The sequence below is a fragment of the Notolabrus celidotus genome, unplaced genomic scaffold, assembly GCF_009762535.1.
Source record: "Notolabrus celidotus isolate fNotCel1 unplaced genomic scaffold, fNotCel1.pri scaffold_302_arrow_ctg1, whole genome shotgun sequence".
Classification (NCBI taxonomy): domain Eukaryota; kingdom Metazoa; phylum Chordata; class Actinopteri; order Labriformes; family Labridae; genus Notolabrus; species Notolabrus celidotus.
This window is the reverse complement of record NW_023260136.1, coordinates 3,444-21,911: the sequence shown is the minus strand read 5'-3', so window position 1 is coordinate 21,911 and position 18,468 is coordinate 3,444. Positions and strand designations below refer to the sequence as shown.

At 39.9% G+C, this 18,468-nt stretch overlaps 1 protein-coding gene across 1 annotated transcript; it reads left to right on the top strand.

Moving 5' to 3' along the window:
• Window positions 1-7,212: 7,212 nt before the first annotated feature.
• Window positions 7,213-16,655, top strand: LOC117809479 (ADP-ribosylation factor GTPase-activating protein 2-like; the record flags this gene model as incomplete). Its single annotated transcript, XM_034679042.1, has 7 exons — window positions 7,213-7,401; window positions 11,194-11,312; window positions 11,478-11,550; window positions 14,780-14,911; window positions 15,305-15,385; window positions 16,332-16,440; window positions 16,599-16,655. Coding segments are annotated over exons 1-7 (703 nt in total), but the record flags the coding sequence as incomplete, so codon positions are not given.
• Window positions 16,656-18,468: the final 1,813 nt, after the last annotated feature.

Genomic DNA, 18,468 nt, shown 5'->3' with positions numbered 1-18,468 from the left:
CTTCAGTCAGGTTCAGTCTCAGGTATGCGAGAGGCGGATCTCTTCAGCATCACCAAACCAGAATAACCAGACTCTCTGCTTCTAGTGCAACACTCTGAGATTATTTTTGGAAACATGATCTGCAAGATTTTTAAATAATCCGACACAAAAACAAAATCTGTATTCCTTCAGTTTAACTTCGAGCATTTACTCAGTGTCTCTGCTTCACTGAAACTTCAAGGTCAAAGTGTTGATCATCATTTTTAAAACACTTTGGGAACATTTTTATTTTTGTTTGGACAAAAGATTCAACATTCCTGAGTTAGATAACGAGGAGCGTCTGAGAAATATACTTCACTTCTTACTAACAATTCAATCTTCACTTTCAAAAACCTTTATTTATTCTTGAAAAGACATTGAGGTTTCCCTCATTTCCAGTGTCGTTGAGTTCACCGGCACATTAGAAACAACAAACAAACACACAGTCATTCACAAAATTTAAAACATACAATTTGAGACACAGTGGTCAGAGATCAGAGTCTTAAATTCTGCAAAAGAGGGAAAGGATGTCAGCTTTAAAGTCTGTTGGAGGGTATTCCATGTGTGGAATCTTGATTAATATCCTCTATTATAATCATGCATTTTCTTTAAATATAATCATGTTTTTCTTATTATGCTCATGTATTCTTCTTTTAACAATTATATTCATATGTTTTCCATTTTATATGTTTTATTGAAGAAACCAGCAAATAGTACGGCATAAGGCCAGAGATCTGTGCAGATCTCTGAATAAAGGTGAGACTGAGGTCAGAGCCCCAGCTTCTGCAAGTTCAATGCAGGTTCAGCCCGGATGTGGTAAATTCATCTATTTATAAGTGGTTTTGCAAAGACCGAGAACCAACCCTAGCCTCATATTGCAGTTGAATGTAAGCGAAGGGGATTTTTGGTAACTATGCCAAACGCTTTGTGTTAGATAAAAGAGCCGACGTACGCTTTTAAAGAATTGTTGATATGTGCTTTTGATAACCACAAATGTCGTAAGATAAATACGATATGTGCAGACGTGTGCTTTTTGTAAACCACTAGACTGAGGAAATGTCTCTGTTGTTTCCAGGGTACGATGTTCACCTGACAAGACCCTTTGCTCACCCTTGATTGCAACTCACCCACACCTGTTACCCCCCCTCCTTTCTCCCCCAGCCTTTGTTCTTCCTTACATATGAACACATGTTTCCCCCCTCCCTTTCTCCTCCCTTATGTTTGAAGAACTATAAAGTATTGAGCATCTCTGTCATTTAGCAGAGAACTTCAGATGCTCTTGAGTATGCTGTAACTTCTCTCTCATGCTGCATGAATAGACTTTGTGTGTAAACTTTGATACTGAGTTCGAAGCCTCATTTCTGGTCACTGCTCCGCTGGACGATCGCCTCACGGCTGGGTCACCCTACCACACATGTTTTCAGGGCATCAATGGAGAATGCTGATCGACCCAGCTCAGTGTTAACTTCAGTTCAGACTTTGTAAGAGACTCCAGATAAACAATATAATAATACAGGAATGGATAAAAACCTAAAGCACCACATGAGCTCAGAGTTTATTTAAAGACAAATTAAGATTCTTACACACAGAATAAAGAGCAGCATGAAGATGTTTCATCTTTAGATTCACGACCTAACAGTTCACACCACCGAACAATAAGGTGATTATTTAATACGTCGCCTGATTGTCAATAAAGTGACAACCATTAAGATAATTGTTTCAACATCATTTAGTTAAAAGCCTGTGGTTCCAGTTCCTGTAAAGTTTATGCTGCATTAAAAACTAAAGTGCAATAACATTCATGATGAATAACACTTATTAAGTCATCATATTTATGGTGCTTTAATATCTGTCTGGAAATATTGATCAGGGTGCAAAAAGAAATGAATGTTATCCTATAATAAAGATGATTTTTTTGTTTTCCTTTGTTTGTTTGTTCTTTGTGCAAAGTGCCGGACAGGGACAGGAAAATGTGACGATTATCAAAACCAAACAAAAGTCATAAACAGACAGACGAGAAAAAAACAATTTATTTCAATCAATCAATCTTTATTTGTATCGCACCAAATCACAACAAACGTTATCTCAAGACGCTTTTACAAACAGAGCAGGTCTAGACCACTCTATGTCCAATTATGAACAGAGACCCAACACCAAGACCGGATCAGACTCAGTCTGACCCCACCTTAATCCACCATGAGTATTACACCTCACAGTATTTAGCAAGTTACAGTGGAGAGGACAAACTTCCTTTAACAGGCAGAAACCTCCAGCAGGACCAGACTCATGTTAGACACACATCATGCCTCGACTGAGTTGGGTCTGGAAAGACAGATAGAGGGGAGTAAGAGAGAGAGGTGATAGTGATGAGACGAGTCGTAGAAGCTGTTGCCGCTGGAGTCCAGATCGTCCGCAGCAGGAGGACGTCTACGGCAGCTCAGGGGAATCTACGAGACAAGGGAGCTCAGTGACTCCAGAAAGGTCTATGGTTAGTAACTTTAATGGGACAGGCAGAGTTAAAGTAACGATCTGTTTATTCACAGGAGGGAACAGCAGGAGGTGTTTGAATACTTAGAGGTTAATAAGGAGAACCCTGGCCTTTGCTTCCCTCCTGGCCAGGCATGCCGTGCTACTCAGATGGAGAGATGCTACCTCGCCCACGCATGCACAACGGTTGGCAGATATTATGGTTTGCTTAAAGCTAGAGAAAATAAGATTCTCATTCCAACATTCAAATGCACAGTTTATTGAAATTTGGGGACCCTTTCTGAACTCTGTACACAAACCTTTAAAACCATGATTCAGATGCAGCTTCATCATGTCTCTCTTTCAGATGTACAACTAGGTCTTTAATGGGACTAGGGAAAGTATTTCAGGATACCACTGGCAGTGACAGGGTAGGGATTGTTTTATAATGGTTGTTGTTGTTGTTTTTGTTTACCTCTATATTTTCTTTAACCTAAAAAGCAAAACAGTAACACAGGCTGTTCTTGTATGTCCATGCTTCACTTACTTACCATGTGCAGTTATTGGTTCTTCTCCCATTGTGCATGTCTCTCACTTTTCCTATTTAGATGTGACTGCGTTTGATGTTTATTTATAACGTCCTCTAATATCAGTGACTGATCAGCCCTGCACTTCATGTATACCCTGTTTGTATCTTAATAAAAAGATTTTGACTAAAAAAAAACATTAATAAGGAGAAAGGAAGAGAGGACGGCATGTCAGGAGTCAGGGTAGAAGTACAAATAACAGGAAAAAGGGCAACTTAAAGGTGAACCGAATAAAAAGGGGGTTAACTGAAATGGATATCAGAGAAAAGAAGAATATGAATATAGAATGAAGTGAGGGATACGTAAATAAATTGGGGTGATGATGAGTTAGGAGGGGAATAGCATCAAGGCATAAGGAAGGAGGTCTAACTTAGAATTAAATTGTTATTATTATATTATAACTTCGTACTTTGATACTTGAAAGTAGAAAAAATAATAATACAAAATAAAACAAAGTAATAATAATAATAATGATAAAAGTGAGCAGTAAATAAAATAGACTAAAGCAAATATATGAGAAATATGACCTATGTACACTTCTACACTTCTATTTCATGAATGGATAGTAAGGTATTCATGGAGCACAAACTTGTAATGTGCTGTCATATTTAGGGTTTATTGATATCTAAAGTGTTATAATGTTTATGGTGTAATAACATTTCAATTTACAAAAATGATCATGGTGCAAAAATATGAAGATCGTTTCTACAGTGTTTTAATGTGATGTGATTTTCATGGTGCATTAATATTAGAAGTGCACTTTATTGATGCTGTTGATTCAGCTCACATGAAATAAGTAGTGCAGTGACGTTTAATGTAGGGCACTAAAGTTGGAACACTTGTTGAAACAGATTTCAGTGTTTGTTTTCTGTCAGCGCTGCTTTGTTTTAAAGTGGGCGGGGCTTGTCTCCTGCTGTTAATAACCTATCATTATTAAAGTCATTCACGGGTTAGTCATCAATCAAAACATGCTTCTCAGATCTGACGACCTGATGACACAGATTGTCGTCGATTCTGTTCGTGACGTTCATGGACAGGATCTCAAGGGCAGCCGGGGGGAGGAGGGTCTCCTGTGTGAGGGCCTCAGAGTTCCATCTCTGCTGTTTGCAGATGATGTGATCCTGTTGGCTTCTTCAGGCTTAGACCTCCAGCAGGTGTTAAGGCGGTTTGCAGCTCGGAAGTGAGGCACCCAAAACACATCAACTGACTCCTTTTCAATGCGAAGGAGAAGCGTCTCTTCTATGAGCTCCCTCCAGAAGTCTGAGCTCCTGACCCTATCTCTAAGGCTGAGGTCTGGTCCATTTCACCCTCACTCTTAAACATCACCCTGAGATACTTGAACTCCCTCAGTTGGGACAAAGACTCACTCCCCACCCTGAGGGAGCAATCTACCATTTTCTACCTCTACCAGGAGAGAACCCTCTCCTCAGACCTGGCGGAGCTGACCCTCATCCCAGCCGCTTCGCACTCGGCTGCAAACCGCCCCAATGCCTGCTGGAGGTCTGAGTGTGACGAAGAACCACGTCGTCTGCAAAGAGCAGGGATGGAACTCTGAGGCCCTCTCCCTCCTCCCCCAGGCTGCCCTTGAGATCCTGTCCATGAAGGTCACAAACAGGATCAATGACAATCTGAGTCATCAGGCCGGGCTGTCATCAGATTTGACTCATGGAGGCATCTCTCTGTGAAAAATGATGTTTTACAGAATATAAAATCTAAACTGTGTTGAATTTCAAACAACAGTCCCATTATTGTCATAATAATAAATCCTATAAAGCCACAGTTGTCATAGTTTTAGGAGAAACAGACGTCCTTATGTATACCGTCAGTAAGTGTCTGTTTCTCCATTTATTAAAAACAAGAAACTAATAAAAAGATACAGATTTGTGTTTCTATAATATCATAATGCAGTGTATATATTATTTTGGAGCCTTTAAAATAGAAATAAAATGTTGTTATTAATAAAAAGCAGGAAGCATCTGAGTCTTTATCCTTAGAATGACAGTTAAATGTAAATATAGTGATGGACAGTGGTGGACAGTAACAAAGTAAATTTACTTGAGTACTGTACTTAAAGGTGACATATCATGCAAAATGGACTTTTTAATGGTTCTTTACCTGAAATATGTTTCCCTGGCATGTCTACAAACCCCCCAAGAATGAAAAAAATCCATTCTGCCCCTGTTCTGATTTCTCCACCTTTCTGTAAATGTGTGTGAAACCAGCCGTTTCAGACTTCAGTGTTTTTGTTACGTAACAACAATATCCGGTCTGTAACAGAGTCAGAGCTCGGAGCTTGTTCAGCCCATAGACTGTATAAAATAATACTGAATCCCTCCTCCGTTTTTCATTCCCTGCACAAATGTGTGCTAACAAGGAGCTTAGGAGGGAGGCATGCTAGTTGTAGGCTGTCTTAATAAACACAAAGGTCGCTTTGACTCCCCACGTCTGCAGATTTGAAGATCTAGTGGATGATTTTTATTAGTCATGGATAAGTGCAAGCGCTAATTAGCATAGCCACATAGCTACATGTTCATAGCTGTAGCTGTAGCTGTGTACCAAGACACACGTCGACATACTGACAAATAAAACAACAAGAAACACTAAATCTGTGACCAATGGTTCATAAAAGGTCCTGCTGCCTTTCTGGCAGAGGTCGGTTTTACTCCCCACGTCTACAGATTTGAAGATCTCGTGGATGATTTTTATTTATCATGGATAAGTGCTAGCGCTAGTTAGCATAGCCACATAGCTACATGTTCGTAGCTGTGTACCAAGACACACGTCTACATACTGATAAATAAAACAACAAGAAACACTAAATCTGTGACCAATGGTTCAGAAAGGTCCTGCTACAGGCGCCTCTCCGTCAGGATCACATTCTGGATCAGATTCAGAGGGTTGAAGTAACGCGATCTCTGAGCAGCCGTGTATATTCAGCCAACATGTAAACATTAGATCAACATGCTGGACAGCCGAGGCATATCCACTTCCTGAGGGGGCGTGGTCAGAGGGAAAACAGACTGTTCTGATGAGGAATGAAGAAGAGGACTTTTCAGGCAGACCAGAATCTGATTTTAAAGTGTTTTTTTGAGCATAAACTTTAAAGACATGTTATGGGGACCTCTTAGACCAAGATATATTGATGAAAAAAGCGTGATATGTCCCCTTTAAGTACACTTTTTGAGTATCTCTACTTTACTTGAGTTTTATTTTAGGGGGGGTACTTTTTACTTTTACTCCACTACATTTCCATCAATGCTCTAGTTACTCTCTACTTTCGCTTTGAAGTCATCTGATTCATTTCCTTCTTTTCTGAAATCAGATCCCAAAGACCGTAAACTGTTCTTGTACTTGTGTTTGGTTTGTCTCAATGGTGTAGCCGTACCTCGGTTGAGCGTAGATCAAACATTATTCAGACCAGTCCATTCATTTAATGATGGAAAACATCAGCATCTGACCTGAGAGAGCATGTGGAGGTCTGGAGCTAACACATTGTAAACGTGTCTGTGCTTGTAGTAACTTAGTTTATATTTCATGGTAGACTTTAAAGATATGAAATCATGTTTTCTAGATAAACAGAACAGAGCAGAATGTTCACCCGTGCATTCTTGACTGCGCTCATGCTGTGTGAAAATACTTTAGAGATATTTTAAAAAGTACTTTGAATACTTCAGTATCTTTAAAATCAAGTACTCCAGGACTTTAACTCAAGTCAGAATCTGAATGAACAACTTTCACTTGTAATGGAGTAAAGTTTGACCAGGAGGATCTACACTTTGAGTTAAGTAATGAAGCTGTGGACTTTGTCCACCACTAGTGATGGATAACATTCCAATTTAAGTGACTGTACTCAAAAATCCAACATTCCTCCACTTATTACTGAAGCTCCCACTTTCCTCCTCCCTGGGTTTTGTAAAGCTTAAGGTTTTGTTGTTATTCAGAAGACAATTGGATAATGAAGGTGTTAAGTCTTAACCCTGACAAATCTGTCTGTCTCATCCAATTAAGAGCTTGATGCTGATTGGTCGAGAGGTAGAACAGGACATGCGGATGCTTATAAGTTGTGTTATTAAATTATAAAGTCTTGTGTGTATCTATTAAGATATTTAAAGTTTAAAGCAGTCATTGTAGACATGTTTTAGTTTGATAAATCAGTTTGTGTGTGTGTTTGCGTTAAAAGCGCTTTCGCTTCTGCTCGATGTGGCTCAAACGGGGACCAGTAGTGACGTCAGTGTATGGAAATTGTCACAGTGGCAAGATGGCGACGGAACCAAATAAGACTGAAATACTGACTATTTTCAAAAGGTTGAGATCCGTCCCGACCAACAAGGTAAAGCAGACTTTATGTGTCCTTCCGGTGACCTCTCTCTCTCTCTCTGGCAGCTCCGAGGTTTCTTTATTCAGCGACGCAGCTCGGCCTAGCTAACAGGAGCTAACAGGAGCTAACGGCTGTTAGCCGGTAAAGGCCACGTATACGATGCTGAGGCAGCTAACGGCTACAGCTAACGGCTACAGCTAGCTGTACTTTACACTTCTGTTATGACAGGATGAATGTTAAACTTGTTATAAATAAACTGTGTGTCCGTTATAAAGGTGAGGAGGGTTTTACAGGTGATGACGTTTTCTGTATGAAGCTGTAACGGTCCATATTATTGAGCCATATGTTGCTAATGCTAACTGTGTTTTACAGTCAGACTCATAAACAGCAAAATAAAAGATTATTATTATTATTATTATTATTATTATTATAATTATTATTACATAAGGAAGACATGTGTAAATATGACATTTCATGTACACTATAAAGTATAACTCAGCTTACAGGAGAAGGTGAGAATGAATAAGAAACACATGAATAAGTCAAAGATATGATTATTACAGGCAAATTTATCAAACAGAGATAAATATGCTGATAAATTTAATGTGGTGTTATTTATTTAGAGACTTATGTTCAAGAGTTAAATGAGAAGAATGCTGAAATGAACAGTTAATGTACAGTAACTCTATATCTGTCTGTCTGAGTCAAACATATGTTCACTGAAATATGCATTTACATTTGATTTTATAAGTATGACATTCATTAAGAGTGTCAGAATCAAACAGCAGATAAACCTTTTATGTGTTTTTTAAAAAAAAATTATAACTGATTAGATTAGATTAGATTATATTAGAGAACTTTATTAATCCCCTGTGGGTGAAACTTGTGTGTCTTTTTCACAGAATCAACAAACAATAAGAACAATAAAGTCAGGAAACAAGACAAATAAATAAATAATGTTTATTTTGCTCCTGTAATTCACAAAAGCACAAGCCCAAAGTGCTTCACAACAAAAGAGAAAAATAAACATAAAATTTTATATAAAATAAATACATGTGAATTGTTAGTTTATTTATTTATTTATTTATTTAAAAATAAAGGATATATGGACAGAGATAGTTCAAATAATACAAATATAATTAAATACAATAATTCAAAGAAATAATAAAAATCAACAGAGTAAAAAAAATAGTCAACAAAATAAATAGTAAAAATATAACTAATGTGAAAGCAATAAATCCTGGAATCACTTTGAGTTAAAAGCTAAATTAAAATGGTAGCTCTGAAGTTACCTTTCAAAAACACAGATCAACACATGAGGGACATTTCAAAGAGATTTACAGGATGCATGATGTTGGATTTCTGCTGTTTGTATGTTTTCTGACTCTTTTGTCTGATGCATATTTACAACACCAAGTCTCTCCTGTTTTAGACTTTACCTGGTGCTCTTATTGTGAAAGTCTGACTGTTGTAGGAACAAGCAACTACTTTTGATTCAGCATTTATTATTTTCTAAATAACTTTAAATAATGTGTCTGTTTCTGACACTTCATGAGGCTCGTCGCTGGTTTGCATACAACTTATTGGTCGTAGATATTGGAAGAAATTTTCACAACTGCAGATACTGATAGTATGCTGACAATGTCGTGCATCCCTTTATATTACATGAATGTCTGAAGTTTAGCCCAAAGTTAGTCCAGGTTTTTAAGAATCAAAACGACTGTTCTGGGAAAAGGATTAAAGTATATTATTATTTCTTCACCATCTGAAGCGAGAAATGATGAGAGCATGCTTTACTCGCATTGATCCATCAGAATAAGTATAGTCAGGGGTGAAAAGTACCCTTTAGATAGATAGATAGATCTTTATTTGTCCTTAATAAGGAGATTTGTTGCCACCGACTGTACAGGAATACATGTATGAACACAATAACCACAACCATCCACCCAGCCTCACAGCAATGGTGCCCCGCATCCCACAGATATACACACCAGACACATATGCACACACTGGGCACATATAAAACACACCGGACACATATAAGCACACCAAACACATTACAGTGGCATTCTGTTTATCAGTGCTATGGCCGATGGGACGAAGCTTCTGCCAAACCGGGCTCGCCTACAGTAAGGGGATCTTTATAAAACAGAATGTTAAAGGAAAAGGGTTTTAACTTCTGCTGTCAAGAGGTCCAACAAACAATGAACTCCTCTTGTTGCTCCTTAGACTATCAGGACGATGTGCCAGCCGGGCGCCCAGGTTAAAGACGATACAGATAACCAAGGTTGTTTTTATTTGATAGTGTTTATTTCAAACATGTAAAGGACACAAAAAAACAAAGGTTATATAAAATGCAAAACCTAAAAAATAATACTAATACATTATATCCTCACTAACACAATTATATTCACATATCTGAAAAGGAGTGGGAAGAAGTAAAACTTATTAAATCCCAACCCTTCTCCATTATTAATTAATTCATAACATCAATTAACTAAAAAATATATATACATTTTTAACATATTGCTTTATATAATAGAACTAAGTATATATATACACTCTGCTCACACACAAACAGAGTCAGAGCAGGGCGGACAGTTAGATATTTGAATGTCAGATCACCGCCTTTGTGTGGTTATGTAATTACACATTCTCACATCACGACTGAGGGTAGATAAATCCTGCAGCACTGCTCTTTATTTCATTTTTATTGTGACTTGGGTTTTTTTAACTCCAGCTCACTTGAAATCACTTTTCATGCTGTTTTTTTATATTTTTGTTTAGTGTTAGTTTTTTTTGGTAATATTGGATAGTTATCAGGACTTTAAAGATCCTGAAAAAACATCACGTAAGACACAATTTAAAGACCTTCTTATTTTGCTTAAAGGCACTATGAGGAGTTTTTCACCAGCTGAGAAACAGACTGAAACCAACACTGATGCCTCTTTATGACCTTCAAAAGCAAACAAAACCATAAACAACAACACTGATACCTTCTCTGTTGTCTTTTTTAAAGTCTTAAACCACTCAGAGGGGGTAGGTGTCAGACCACATGATTGACATTTGGCTTGAGAAACGTCCTTTTTCGTCTGTTTTCATGGCAAATAATCACATTGAGTGATACTTCTGGCTGTTAAAAGACAGTAGGATGATGTTTTTGTTGAAAACACAAATTTTGCATGTACAGAACAAGAGATAAGAGGTATCACTTTGTCCACAATGGGGCGCCAAAATTGATATAAATCAAAAGTTCCTCACAGCAGCTTTAACGTAAATACATTTGAGGATCTACTTTTCAATCTTTTGCTACTCCTTGTTGACGTCGGTGATCTTGTTCTGCGCTCTAAAGAATGAAACAACCTCTGCTGATAGTTTTCAACATATCCCATCCAGCGATAGACGACAAACTTATCCTCACGACTCGTTTAAAGTTTCCCGACTACAAGACGTGGACACGTTGGAAAACAAGAGGCGCAGAGACGAAGATAATCTGCACAAAATAATAATCTGAAGTAAGAAGCAGATTTTTCTCACATTAGAGACGCTGCAGGAAGAGGAGGCTCATTAAAAGGCCGATATGACTGATTTAATAAATATATAATGAGGTGTGAATAACAGAAGTGTGAGGGATTGTTTGAGCTGAACATTTAAAACACTTTCCTGAAGCGGAGCCGCCGAGCAGTTCGCAGCCAAAGAAAGCCCTGAAACACAATCCCATGTATGATCCGTCGCTCTATCACACAGCCTCCTTCATGACGTTACGAGCCGCTCTGATTACTGGGACTTCATGTTTCTGTGCAGGCATGTTTTGACTGTGCAGCCAAGAACCCGAGCTGGGCCAGTATCTCCTACGGTGTGTTCCTGTGCATCGACTGCTCCGGCATCCACCGCTCCCTGGGAGTGCACCTCAGCTTCATCAGGTGAGACCGAGTGTAACGCCGCAGTAATCAGAGCTGTCACAGTCGTCCTCGTCATGCATACTTCTGTGACAGTTTCAGTGACTATGAATGGAAAAGCATGATTGGGTCTGTCAGCGTTACCTGAAATACTGGAGTTCTGACTTTCTTTACTCTTCTTATTTTTAGATCTACCGAGTTAGACTCCAACTGGAACTGGTTTCAGCTCAGATGCATGCAAGTCGGAGGCAATGCCAATGCGGTAAGTCACGCTTATTGGATCCCAACGCTGGTTTGTGCTGGAGAGACTCTGTTGATTGTTGAACGTCACCTAAAGACTGAAAAACCTCCAATAAACTTAAAGGTGTTTGATTTACTCGAGACCTTAAGACAGTGTTTTTCAACCTTTTTTGAGCCAAGGCACATTTCTTACATTAAAAAAATCCGGAGTCACACCACCAACCAAAAGTGTTACAAAATGACACATTTAGTCTCTCAATTTATGAATCTATTTAGCTGAGAGAGGGGCTTTGGCTACTTCTTTTTTTTTTTTTTTTTTATTCTTTTTTAAAATGTATTTATGTTCAAGATAGATTTATACAGCACATTCTCAAATGAGCACTTTTTTTTCACAAGAAAAAAAAAACAAAGAGGACAGACAAAATTACAACAAACAAAGAAAATATAACAGTCCATGTGTAGCAGTGAACTAAGGGAGTTACAGTACAGCTGTAGATCTTTACCTAAAATCCGTTCTATGGGGGTTAATGAACTCAATCCATCCTTTCCAACAATTATCAAAAACATCACTCTTGAGCCTCAGAGTAAACGTTAGTTTTTCCATTACAAAAATGTCATGCATAACATTAAGGGCTACTTCTTTAACTGCGTCAGGGCAAAGCATCTCATTTACAATGGCTTTGCAGGTAGTATTATTGTCTCTGCCACAGTGTATGTCTTTTTTGATTTGGCTACAAGTTCAGCTACTGAGTAGCTAGCTGTGAGAGCTCACGCAGACACTGTTGTAACTTTTCTCATAAAAGTTGCCTTTTAAACCAACCATATTACGCTCTTCATCCAGGTAGAATTCTGTCCAGGGCCCTGTTTGGAGTTTTAATTTTTCCTTTTTGACTATTTATCCATCACTGTTGTATGCCTACGTCTTGTCACATACACCTCTCGCACGCATCATTAATTCTATTGTCTTAAATTAACAAGGTCATTAGTGTGCTTTATTGCCACCCAGTGGGTGGGTAGTGCAGGTCAGTACATGGACAAGTACTGAATTACTCTGCCAGTCACTACACTGCATGCACAGACACACTACATGGCAAATTGTTTGCAGTATATGAATAATACTTTTTTGGGACTAACTAAGTGAAATTGGAAAATGTCCCACGGCACACCTGACAATCTGTCACGGCACACTAGTGTTCCACGGCACAGTGGTTGAAAATCACTGCCTTAAGATGATAAACACCGGGATTCAGGAGAAATCAAACCGTTTAATGACCTGACAGCTCGGCTACAACGAGGGATGTGAAGGTACCTCGGTACTCACAACAGACAGATCGAATCAGAGAGATGGAAAACGAATGTTGACACTTCTAAAACATCATCACGCCTCTTATATCTGCAGCTGGATGAAGGTGAGCAGGCATGGTGGCACCAGTTGAGGGTTTCCCCCACACAGACGATACCTGGGCCGCATGACGAAGAAGATCTGACCACCGTTTAACTTTAAAAACAATGTTTTTATCCATATAAGATTGACATACAAGTAACAGAGGGATGGAACCTGTACCTGTCCAAGTCACACAGAACCACACGAGATTTCAAAACAGGAAGTTGTTGGCCGCCATAAAGAAACGGAAGTTGTCAGAAAGTTGTTCGATCGCCTTCAGACAGTATTCAGTGTAATTTCCTCGGACGGTATAAATGCAAGAAAATAAAATAAAATATAACCCCGACATAAGGCAGTAAAGAAGAGAGAGAAGAGAAAGGTACTTTATTGATCCTCAGGGGGGAAATTAAATTTTTTCACTCATGCTATTTTTAGACATGCTACACATACAGTTTTTTTTGGTATACAAATGCACACACATGCAGTGAACATGCTTAGGGAGAGATGTCAGAGTGAGGATACTGCCGTCAACCAGCGCACCCCGAGCAGTTGGGGGTTCGGTGCCTTGCTCAAGGGCACCTCGGCAGTGCCCAGGCAGGTGAACCAGCACCTCTCCAGCCACCAGTCCACTTGCCAAACTTCGTCCATACTGGCGACCCTTCGGTTCCCAAGCCAAGTCCCTATGGACTGAGCTACTGCCGCCCCCAAAAAAAGGTGAAATAACAGCATCAGTAATAAAGACTTTACACGCATCCTGACTCTGAAGATCTAATCTGGGTTACTAACACCGTGACGGACGCTAAGTATTGAAGTATCACTTCGTAAGGTCGCTTTGACTCCCCACGTCTGCAGATTTGAAGATCTAGTGGATGATTTTAATTTATCATGGATAAGTGCTAGCGCTAGTTAGCATAGCCACATAGCTACATGTTGGTAGCTGTGTACCAAGACACACGTCGACATGCTGACAAATAAAACAACAAGAAACACTAAATCTGTGACCAATGGTTCAGAAAGGTCCTGCTGCAGGCGCCTCTCCGTCAGGATCAGATTCTGGATCAGATTCAGAGGGTTGAAGTAACGCGGGTCTGTGAGCAGCCGTGTATATTCAGCCAACATGTAAACATTAGATCAACGTGCTGGACAGCCGAGGAGGCCACACCCACTTCCTGAGGGGGCGTGGTCAGAGGGAAAACGGCCTGTTCTGAGGAGGGCTGAAGAAGAGGGTTTTTCAGGCAGACCAGAATCTGATTTCAAAGTGTTTTTATGAGCAATAAACTTTAAAGACATGTTTTGGGGACCTCTTAGACCAAGATATGTTGATGAAAAAGGCGTGATATGTCACCTTTAAATCGTATTCTATCATTTTGTAAAGTAGGGTTTCGTTTGCATGCTATCATATTATGTCGATTGTGTTGCATCAAATTGCAACTCATTATATCATGTTGCACCATGTCGTATTACATGGTATTGTATTTTTATGCACATGTAAATAAGATAAATAAAATCAGGATATTTAGTCTGTTTAATAAAAGAACAAGTTTAAGACCTGATCTATAAGAGAGGTAACCCTGAATTACTTCTGCTGTGATCTAGCTATATAGAAAATAAAATTAACTGCACATCGAATTGCATCGATCATGTTGCATTGTATCTCATTGGTTCATATTGCATTGATTGTATTGCAGTGATCGTTTTGCATCCTATCATAGCGTGAGTTAGTGTAACGCTCCGTCCGTACCCGCACACGTAAAGTTGTCAGAAAGTCTTTTCGGTGTGAGTTCGTCATCAGCGATGAATCCTTTGTTCAGATTTCTCTCGTTTCTGATGTGATGGAGTGACGTTTGTTTTCTTCCTCTGTCCGTAGACGGCGTTTTTCCGCCAGCATGGCTGCTCCACGAACGACACCAACGCCAAGTACAACAGTCGTGCTGCTCAGATGTACCGGGAGAAGATCCGGCAGCTAGCTAACGCTGCGCTGTCCAAATACGGCACAGATGTGAGTATCAGTCAGAGGCTCCGGGGAACACACCGCACACTCTTCTGTGATGTTTCATTCAATATTTAATGAAGTGAGGTTCAAACGATGACAGCCAGAGATCAGAGTCAAACTCAGCGTCTGTCTTTGTGCACACTCGTACAGTGAGCATCAGAGAGGTTTTCAGACTGAGCAGCTGCCTCACCCAGCAGTTATCAGGGTAACAGCTCTGACCTGCTCCTGTCGGATCATTGATTTATTACACAAGAGCTGTAAAGTGATTATCAGCACCTGAGACGTGTACGCAGAGGTCCTGTCGTGTTCCAGAGTCCACATGTTGTTTTTTCACACTGAGTGATGATCTCAGCACAAACAACATGAAATAAAAAGTGTGTCTTCCTCTCTGTGCTGCAGCTCTGGTTCGATTCGTCTGCAGCAAACACTCCTGCACCTCCGGAGAAGAAGGAGACGGACTTCTTCGCTGAACACACACAGGTTTGTTTTCTCTCTGCCCACGTTAATAAACATGATACACACCAAACATCAGTCTCATAAGGCTGACATAAACGCCCAACAGATGTTTCATTTTGAGGATCCTGATTATCTTAGTGATCAGATCAGACACAAAATAAGATCCTCAATGCTTCTGTTAAGTTTAATACAAATTAAATTAGTATAAGGGGAAGTAAATCAGCAATATCAGAGCCAAGCAGACTTACGGCGTTGATCTGATGCAGAAGTATAAATTAGCCTTTAGTTAAAGCTGGGGTTGGTCGTCAGATTTAGATCCACTTTTTGTTAAACTGGTTAAAATGATCTTTATGTCCCGATGGTAATCAATGTGATGGTGAAAAAAAGCTGCTATCTACAGCCGGAGTAAACCTGGGAAAACACCAACCAATCCCTGCCATCAGGAGCCAATTTATGAAACCAATCAGATCCTGTCCTGCCGTTCTGCCCGCCTCCTGCAGAGCGTACATTTCCCCTGCGTTCACTCCCCGTCTCCTACCTCTGCTTCCCCTGACTCTACTTCCTGCCCCTCTCGCTCCACCTCGGACCTGTCCCCTCTGACCCGATGAGGGGCTTTGCTCAGGACTGTAGTCCGGATCAGAGTCTAAAAAGCTCTCACCACGGGGGCTCTGACAAGCAGAAGAATGAATGACATTTAGTAAGTCCTACAGAAATGTAGATGTACTGTAGCGTCCGTCCGCTACATTCAAATTCATGCTAGTTTTCCGTGACTACCAACCCTAGCTTTAAGTACAGATCAGCAAAGAGATGAGAGGTATCATTTGGTCCACAGGGGGCGCCAAATTCAACACAAACCCAACAGGAGCTTTAAGTGACTCTGAATCTAAAAGGAAGAAATCTAAAAGAAGGAGCTCCACTGCTTTTAATCGAACATTTCATCATCTCGTGATTTTGCCTTTCTGGTTCTCAGCCCTCTAACGACTGGTGCATGGCGCCGCCCTCGGAGGCGTCCGAGCAGAACGGAGCCGCTGTCACAGCCAACCTGACCGACACAATGTCCAAGATCCAGGATGAGAACGGTAAGAGAGACGAAGCTCTGTGTGACCTGATGAAACTTTCATTTCAGTCAGATTTAATAATTCATAAAATGATCTTGATAGAGGCGTTTTCTCAGCCTGTGACAGCCTAAAGAATAAAACAGGATGATTTGGTTTGAATGTTCTGTGGTGTGTTGTAGCTCCAGAGGACGGACCCAGCATCGACGGCCTGAGCACATCACCCAAAGCCTCCATTGGTGAGTGGGATCTCTTAAATCAGCCTCTACGCTGCCTCCTCTTTCATAACTCCAGATCTGTCATCAGCGATGTTCCTGCTCATGTTTGATGTTCGTCCTCACTCAGAGAGTTCACCCCCAGTCCGGGTCTTCAGCCTCTCTCTCTCTCTCTCTCTCTCTCTCTCTCTCTCTCTCTCTCTCTCTCTCTCTCTCTCTCTCTCTCTCTCTCTCTCTCTCCTCTCTCTGTGTTCAGTCTGTTATATTTCTCTGTGAGGTAAATCTCAAACAGTCACGTATTCAAACGATAATAACCTGCTGCCGTTTTAACTCCAGCACTGAATTCTTTCTTTTATCAGTGAGGGGATGATTGACGACTTTGCACTTATAGAAAAATCCAGTCAGTCAAAGCTCGGTTCGCTGACAGCGTCACGGAAAAACAAATATTCACTTTGTCACAAGTGCGTCACCTTTATCATCTTATGTTCGATCCTGGGGAACATGTGAGATCAGAAGTGGTGAGCTCAGTTTAGTATCAACACAAGAGTTGAGCTATTGTATTTCTGCAGCCATAAGAAGATCTCCCAGATTATCACTGAAATGTTTTAAATGATGATGTAAAGAGCAACAGCAACACATACTGTTTTCATATCATCCCAGAGTTCTGCGTCTCCACATCTATGTCCTCCACTGTTCACGTTCCTCAGTGACAAAAACAACGACTCCACCTCAATGAAAACATGTGTTTCTCAGTCTCTCACAATCTCGCAGAAGTTTCTCAGGATCAAACAAGTTCTCCTGAGATCTCAAAAAGTATCTCAAGATCCTGAAAAACCTTCTCAGGATCTTGAAATACTTTTTGAGATCCTGCAAGACTACCTCAGGATGTTGCAAAGGTTTCCCAGGATCTAGTCAAGATTTTTTTTAGGACTTCCTATATTTTCTTACCATCTCAAATTCTCAGGATCACTCAAGTTTCCCTGGGATCACAACATTTTCTCTAGAATCTCACTGCAGTACACAAACGTTTCAAAGACTCTTACAAAGTTTTTTCAGGATTTGGTGAAACTTTTTTAGGGGATCCTAAAATACTTTCTTGAAAACATTTCTCAGGATCTCTTCCCATGTGTCCTCACAGTCTCACAGAAGTTTTCCATTCTTTGAAACAAAATATTCTCACGATCCCACAAGAGATTTCTGGATCTGATTACGTTTCTCAATATCATGCTAAACATGTTTTAGTAATTCTCTAAAGCTTTTTGGGGATCTTGTGAAAGTTTCTTATAATCTCCACCTATGCTCTAAAAAATTTTGTAAAACCCTCTCAGGATTTGGCAAAAGTTCCTCAGGATCTGTACTAAAGTTCCTCAGGATCTGTACTAAAGTTCTCAGGATCTGTACTACAGTTCCTCAGGATCTGTACTAAAGTTCTCAGGATCTGTACTAAAGTTCCTCAGGATCTGTACTAAAGTTCTCAGGATCTGTACTAAAGTTCTCAGGATCTGTACTAAAGTTCCTCAGGATCTGTACTTAAGTTCCTCAGGATCTGTACTAAAGTTCTCAGGATCTGTACTAAAGTTCTCAGGATCTGTACTAAAGTTCTCAGGATCTGTACTAAAGTTCTCAGGATCTGTACTGAAGTTCCTCAGGATCTGTACTAAAGTTCTCAGGATCTGTACTAAAGTTCTCAGGATCTGTACTAAAGTTCCTCAGGATCTGTACTTAAGTTCCTCAGGATCTGTACTAAAGTTCTCAGGATCTGTACTAAAGTTCTCAGGATCTGTACTAGAGTTCCTCAGGATCTGTACTTAAGTTCCTCAGGATCTGTACTAAAGTT